The sequence below is a fragment of the Onychostruthus taczanowskii genome, unplaced genomic scaffold, assembly GCF_017590055.1.
Source record: "Onychostruthus taczanowskii isolate IOZ18803 unplaced genomic scaffold, ASM1759005v1 scaffold218, whole genome shotgun sequence".
NCBI lineage: Eukaryota > Metazoa > Chordata > Aves > Passeriformes > Passeridae > Onychostruthus > Onychostruthus taczanowskii.
This window is the reverse complement of record NW_024499440.1, coordinates 63610-71212: the sequence shown is the minus strand read 5'-3', so window position 1 is coordinate 71212 and position 7603 is coordinate 63610. Positions and strand designations below refer to the sequence as shown.

General features: G+C 56.5%; 1 protein-coding gene across 3 annotated transcripts; it reads right to left on the bottom strand.

The window, feature by feature from the left end:
• Positions 1-365: 365 nt before the first annotated feature.
• OPRD1 (opioid receptor delta 1) lies at positions 366-7362 on the bottom strand. 3 transcript variants are annotated; one of them, XM_041404680.1, is made up of 3 exons: positions 6958-7362; positions 1598-1947; positions 366-929 (listed from the first exon to the last, which is right to left on the bottom strand). In XM_041404680.1, the coding sequence occupies exons 1-3, from the start codon at positions 7197-7199 to the stop codon at positions 397-399; spliced, it is 1125 nt and encodes a 374-aa protein (XP_041260614.1). In that variant the 5' UTR covers positions 7200-7362; the 3' UTR covers positions 366-396. The 3 variants fall into 3 exon arrangements, with proteins under 3 accessions (XP_041260614.1, XP_041260615.1, XP_041260616.1); XM_041404681.1 differs by having other exon boundaries at positions 397-929; positions 1592-1947; XM_041404682.1 differs by having other exon boundaries at positions 397-929; positions 6973-7004.
• Between the last annotated feature and the right edge of the window lie 241 nt (positions 7363-7603).

The following is a 7603-nucleotide window of genomic DNA, read 5'->3' as shown; positions in this document are numbered from 1 at the left end:
GGGCTGTGGTGTCATCCTGGCCCACGCAGGAGGATCAGCACGTGGACATGGCAGTTCTGGTGCCCTGGGCTCTGCCAAGAGCCATGTGTTGGAGGGTGACAGCCCCTCTGGGTGTTGTTGGTTTAGGTGGTGGCATTAGTGGAGCATATTTGCCCAACTTGCCTCTTGTTCTTGTCCTTTCCCTACATCATTTGGCGAGTCCCAATTCTCCCATTTTTCGTTCTCAGGATGTAAAAAGCTTTTGCAGTCAGTCTGCACGCAAACCCAGCAGTGCAGCGGAGCAGTGCCCAGCCCAGCATTCTGCTACAGCTCTGTGGTGGTGACCTGGGTGACTTCTGAGCGCAGCTCCTCCGCTCCGTGCGCCCGGCAGCCCCGCTGGGGGCTGCCCACGTCTAGTCATGCCGGCTTGCCGCGGGCCTCGGGGGGGGTGCAGGTGGAGACGTGCTCCCGCGTGGTGCTCCTGGCACGGGAGAAGCTGTTCTGGTCCACGCGGGCTCGGAAAGGCAGGCAGAACTCTCGGAAGCACCTCTTGAAGTTTTCATCCAGGAAAGCATAAAGCACAGGGTTGAGGCTGCTGTTGGTGTAGCCCAGAGCGATGCAGAAGTGCAGGCTGGCCACCACGTAGGGGTTCTTCTTGTCTATGTCCACCAGCGTCCAGACGATGACGAAGATGTGGATGGGTGTCCAGCAGATGATGAAGGCTGCCACCACCACCAGCACCATGCGAGTGATGCGCCGCAGGTTGCGATCCTTCTCCTTAGAGCCCGAGAGGAGCCGGACGCTCTTCAGGCGAAGGATCATCAGCCCGTAGCAGATGGTGATGACCAGAATGGGCACCAGGAAGGCAAAGATGAAGACACAGATCTTGGTCACAGTGTCCCAGTAGATGGGAGGGTCAGGAAACTGGAGAGTGCACAGGACCACACCGTCTGTAGGAGAGAGGAGGGTCAAAGAGGAAGCTTAGTGTCTGCTGAGAATATTCTGCCTTCTGCTCGGTCATGGCTTGTTAAAACCCCAGGGAGATGCATTCCTACCTGCCTGCTCCTGGCAGAGGTTCCCCAGGAGTTCTGTGCCATCAGACCCCCGTCCACAAGACACTGAGGGGAGGCAGTGGATGCAGTGACCCTGGAACCTTATCCTTGCAGAGCCTCCTGGGCCATTCAAGGCAAATCCTCCCTTCTCCCAACCCCCATGATGGACATCTCCATGTCACATCCACATATCACCCTCCACTTCCTCAAGATGCCCAGAGCTTTCCTAGCAGCCAAGGACCAGTGTCCCCACACAGGAGCTGCAGATCTTGGAGACTTTGCAGCATCACTGGGGTTTTTTATAGGCCCCTGCTTTGCATCCCAGGAGGTGGGGAGAGGTGTGGGATCCCTACCCTTAAGGGGAAGGGAGGACAATTTCTGGGACAGTTTCTAAGATGGGAAATAACACCATGATGCTTTTTCCAAGACAGGGCACATTTATGGTGTCACGGACAGGTGCCCACCACTGACCACAAATCTGCTACAGGACCAGAGGTCAGGTTTGCCAGGTCACCCCTGGGATTGACTGATGGGACAGGAGGGAACCTGTTCCCTGAGACACTTGCCTTTTGACTTGGTGACTGCCATGACCATGACGGGCACCCCGATGAGGGAGGACAGCACCCAGATGCAGACATTGATGATCTTGGCTTTGGCCGGCGTGCGGAAGTCCAGGGCCTTGACTGGGTGGCACACGGCGATGTAGCGGTCCACGCTCATCATGGTGAGGGTGAAGATGCTGGTGAACATGTTGTAGTAGTCAATAGAGAGCACGACCTTGCAGAGCAGCTCCCCGAAGGGCCAGGTCTCCATGAGGTACTTGGCGCTCTGGAAGGGCAGTGTGCTGGTGGCCACTGCATCAGCCAGCGCCAGGTTGAAGATGTAGATGTTGGTGGCTGTCTTCATCTTGGTGTACCTGGGGGTGGCAGAGAAAGGGCGTGTTACAGGTGGTCAGGGCACGCGACGTGATGAGGAGGGGGCACAGCCTCTCTGCTCACGAGGTGACACCAGCCTTGGGGGACAAAATGTTGTGATGTGCCCTTCTGCAGCACCAGTGTGCTTGGCATTTCCCCAAACCAGTTGTGCAATGTCCTTTATCCCCTCAGCCCTCCTTCATCTGATTTTCCACCTAGTAAATTGTGATTATCCAGCCTGCTTCCCTGTCAAGTTTGCTTGCAGAAATTGGATCGATTACCCCCGGAAACAGGCCATCTGGAAGCAGCCCAATTAGCCAGCCTGGAGCTCCAGAGCCTTTGGGGAAGCCTGCTGTATCCCCCAGGGCATTTGGGAAGGGCTGGCTCTGCTTCTGGTTCTTGTCTCACCATGGCAAGAGAAACGCACGGTCCCTCATGTCCAAACCTTTCCTGAAGGGATGAGGCAGAGTTATGGCAGATGCCAGAGGAGCAGGGATGCGTGTGTGTGTCCCAGGAGCATCCAGTCCTGCAAGTGTTGGTCAAAGGGATGCCTTGAATGGTGTGGTGGCTTGGAAATAGATCCTGAGGGATCTGCTGGGTACCCCCAAAGGGCAACACACATGGGGTGGAGTGGCTCTGGGGAGGACCCTGCTCTTTACAGGAGTACACCAGCAGCTCCAGCTCTTCCTGTGCTCCCTTCCAGCAAATCCCCATTGCTCAGAGAGCATCCTCCCCAGCCTCAAGCGTTTATAGATATACCCTAAATAATTAACATCAGGGTCAGTTTGCCCAAAACCATCTCTGTGCGGGGCTAAACCTGCCTGTAGCAGCACTGGAATAAGGCACAAGGTGGGAGATTACCACTTTGTTGCTGAGATGAAAAGATTGTTTTTCTTGCTGTACTTATAAAATAGACCTTTCACATGTGTGATAGGGGTAAGACAGTTTTAAACTGACAGAGGGCAGGTTTGAACCAGATATGAGGGTGGTGATAAGCTGGCACAGCTTGCCCAGAGAATCTGTGGCTGCCCCGTCCCTGGAAGTGTTCCAGGCCAGGCTGGACAGGGCCTGGAGCAGCCTGGGACAGTGGAAGGTGTCCCTGCCCATGACAGGGAGTGTAATGAGATGGGCTTTGAGGTCACTTCCAATCTAAAGCATTCTAGGATTCTGTGATAACTGGTGCAGCTCATCACATGTTGGGGGTACATGAAATAAACTGAGGTGGGGGGATTGAGTGGCTCCCATCACAGCTGGTCCTGCCCTGGCTGGAGCCCAGGACAGCGGGTTGGTGTGGGAAAGATTCTGGGATTGATGGTGCTACCCAATCCCTTCCCCTTAGCCTTTCCACATCTCAGCAGGGTCAGGAGAGAGTGTATTCGTGGGGACAGAGACCCACCAGGTTCCATTGTCAATAGAACTGGGAACTGGAGCTGAAAAACTAATTTCTTTCTGGGAGAAAATAGAAAACAGCAGCTTAACCCAGCTTCCAGTTCCAAGAGCATTCCTGTCTCCTTCACCATGGCTGCAAATGGCAGCCCGTTGCCCAAGGGTGGAAATATTCAAGCTGAGCTTTTTTTAAAAATTTAAATATGGCATTAAAAATGTCTTGTCCTTGAAAAGTCCTTTTCCATTCTCTTTAGTGTTATTTTCCAAGTGCTTTTGCAGAAAAGTTTCCTCCCAGGTTAAACAAAAAGCTGAGAATTTGTGGTATTGTCAGGTTTTGTCTCTCCTATGTGAACGGTCAGTTCAGGTAGAGTCACACATCTGTGGTCTCTCTTTTTTGAGTAAAATGGTAAAAAAATCTGTTATTCATTCCATGATCTGCCAGCTGTGCTTAGCTGTCCTGGGTAAGCACTTCCCAAAGGCCTGCCAGATGTGCCAGGAGGACTGGAGGGCCAGAGCTGTCACCCACCCCAGGCAGGAGGGGGCTGGTGAGGGCAGAGCAGTGACAGGGATGACTGGGATAATGGAGATGACTGGGATGATAATGGGAATGTCTGGGATGATGGGTTGACTCTGCTGATGCATTTGCCTGGAATGACAGGGATAACTGGGATGAGGCTGGGGATAACTGGGATGATGGGGCTGATGGGAATAACTTGGGATGGTGATAGGGATGACTGGGATAATAAGGATGGCAATTTAGCTTCTAGCACTGGGGTTTTGGAGCAAGATTCAGCCCCCTCCAGGTCTGGGCTGAGGTTTCAACCCCCTGCACAGGGTGAGGTGTCCATCCTGGTGAACCTCCTGAGCTGCAAATGAAACTGCTGCTCCAGGAAAGAGGCTTATTGCCCACATTAGAGCAAATCATCCACTGCTGCTGATGGACCTCCCCAGGCTGCCAAACCCATTGCAATTAAGTGAGTGCCTTGATTGGGAAGTTATGCACTTGAACGGAACAATCTGGGAAATGTTGATGGAGAGAAGAGATGGGAGGGGATGGGGCAAGCACAGGGCAGCTCCACATTCCAGTCTCGACTCCCAAGTAGGGATGCCCTCTCCAAACCTCTTGGAAAATAAATAAGTGAAAGAAAAGTGAACAATAACGGAAAGAAAAATTCCTGGAGCTGCTAAAAGCCAGTGCTTGAAGAGGCTGACAAAGCCTGCAGCCAGCGGTCCCTGCAGCTGTGTGGGAGCTGGTGGGAGGCTGAGTGGGGCTGAGGGCACTTGCAGCCCTGAGCTCACAACTGCAAATTGTTTCCAGGAGTGTTTTTAAAAGCCCCTGACAATGCAGTGGGCACGGCAGTGCTGGTCAGGGTGCTGGGTGTGCTGGGCTCCCTCCAGGTGTGTGGCTGGCTTTGGCTGCTCTGGACAGGGATTTATTTATCTGGGAAACTCCAGATGGCTTTGGCCATGGAGGGGGCACGTGTCCCTGCAGCCCCTCCTGTCCCAGGGGCTTGGAGGATGATATTTGCTCATTTCATGGGAGATATTCCCCAGCCCTGGAAGTGTTCAAGGCCAGCTTGGACAGGGCTTGGAGCCACCTGGACTAGTGGAAACAAGATGGTCCATAAGGTCATTTCCAACCGAAACCACTCTGTGATTCTGTGTTTAATTCCATCATCAGTTGGAAAATGTGGGGCTAGAAGGTGTGGTGATGGGATCTGTGGCTGTCAGGCTTGCTAAAGCCTGGGTAACATGGAGTTACTCAGTGAGTAAAATAGGGAAGGATGTTGTTTGCATATGAAATCACTCTCTTTAAAATGCCTTCCCTCTCCTCTCACAGAATGAGCTGGAGGGGGTCTAATAACACTCATCCCTCACCCTGACATTATTCATGGCATCTGTCTCTGCTGCAATTACCTCAATTTGCTTTTTCTGACCAGGGCTCATTTTTGATGCCACTTTGAGTGGGTGAAAAATCCCATAAGGCGTCAGGTTGGGTCAGTGAGTTACTCCCCCGTGGCACTCCCCATTGCCCACCCTCTTGAATGGTTAAAAACACAGAGAGTGGGGAGCAGGGGCAGCAGAGCCCGATACCAGGGCAGTGGGCACTCCAGGGTGGCTCATGGACACGTTTCAGGATGGTTTCCTTCCCTCCAGTGAGTCACCACATTTATTTGTGCGCATGCAGTGCCAGGCTGTGCTGACCTCCTGAAACAACAGCTATGGACTAAAAAGGATAGGGAAATGAGGGTGGAAATGGTCAAAGGTGTGAATTTGGAGGGTTTGTTTAAATCCAGCCACCAGCTCTGGTTTGGCTCTAGGGTTTTGCTCAAGCTGGGGTTACAGCATCACCTGAAGCAATGGGAATTGGAATTACCCCACAGGTTCTGGACCTACAGGACCAAGCCCCCTCCAGTGCAGAGGGGGTGGCTGTGAAGCCCAGGCACCCAGTGAGACCCTTGTGCTCCCTCCTGCCAGGCTGGAGGTGGTGGGGTCTGCGCCCTCACAGAATGTGACCGCGAGCACAGCCCCATCCTCTGCTCCTGGCAGAGCTGTGGAGGAGCAGGACCACCCAGTGCCTCGGACAAAGGGACTGATGAGATTTTGTACCTTAGCACGAGTGCCTGGCTGGACACAGCAGCATCTTGCCATGCCCCCTCTTTATAATGGGGGGCATTTGGGTCATGTTGTTTGTCCTGGGGTGCAGAGACCGCGCAGACCCTGTCTCTGCCCAGGGAAAGCCTCACCACAGGTCCGAGGTCTTGGATGCAGCTGCAGTAGGTCTCAGCTACTGGAGATGGTACCCCACACTGAGGGGACCAGAGCACAGCTCAGCTGCTGTGGGAGATGGGGCTGGGCCGTGCGGTTTCTGTTCTTTGTTAGAGGAAAAACAGAAGTCAGGCAGCTGCAGGAGGTGCTGGCACAAGAAGGAGCTGGGAATGGGCTGGGTGGGTAATTCCCACTGATGGAGTGAGGTGGCAGCAGTGGGAACCCACCAGCCCCTGGCTGGGGCGGGGGGGGGGGTCTGGACCCACCCTGCAAACAGGGCATCTCCCACCCGCAGCGTCAGCAGCCCTGCGGCTTCTCTTCCTCACAAAGGACAAGAGGCACCCACTCGGGGTCGGGCTCCCCATGGCCAAACACAGCTCCCCTGCACTCCCCGAGCTGCTCCAGCCTCTGCTTTCACCCCTCCACAGCACCTGCACCCCCCGCCCGTGCACAGCTTGCACACGCACTGCTCACACGCACGGTCGCACATCGCAGCTGCCAGCAACACCCTCTCGGCGTGCAAGCAGCCCGTTCACAGCCAGCCCTGCTGCTGCCCGGGGAACACTCACGCGAGGCAAACTCACACCCAGAGTGTGCATACCTGGCGCACACTCACACCCGCTGCACACTCGCTCTCGGTTCACACTTACTTCTGCTGCTGTCTACACGCAGCTCAGCCCCGCGCCCACCTTCTCTCAGCGCAAACTCCCTCCTGGCGCTGTCTCAGCCCCGGGGCGCGCTCCCTCACTCAGTGCCAGCAGCTCCCGTGTGCGGCACCGGGCACAGCCGGGCTGCGCCGCTGCTCTCCCGGTGCTGTGCCCACGGTGCCCCTTCTCCCCCGGGCTGCCCGCTCTCACCTGACGATGCCGTACATGACCAGGACGTTGCCCAGCAGCCCCACCACGCACACCACAGAGTAGAGCGCGGTGATGACGATGGCGATGAGGATGGATGTGGCGTTCTTGGCCCGCGGCAGGCCCGTGTCGTTGACGCCGTGTCCGGGCAGGGGGGCCCAGGCGGTGCCGTTGCCCCAGGGGGTGGCGGTGGCGGCGGGCAGCCCCGAGGGCAGCCCCGAGGTCACATCCACGGGCAGCTCCATGGCCCGCGGGCGGCCGTGGCCCCGCCGCAGCCGCCGGGCGCATCCGAGCCCCGCGGGTTCGAGCCCCGCTCCCGGCCGGTGCCGCCGCCGCCTCCCGCACTGGCGGGCCCGGAGCGCTTTATAAACCCGCGTGTCCCCCGAGCCACGTGGGGCCGGGGGCGGCCCTGCTCGCCCGCCCGCCCCCTCGCCCGTCTGTACCCCCCCTGCTCCCCGGATCGCTGCCTGCTGCTCTCCCCCTGTCTCCCCACCTGTCTCCCCCGTCCCCGCCTTCCTTCACCTCGGTCGATGGCTGCCTTTCTCCACTCGGCAGGTCCCTCTCTTCCCTCCACGGTCCCGTTTTCCCCGCATCCCTGCCTACCTTTCTCCCCCACAGATCCCTCCTTGCGTCCCCCCTCCGCGCCCCA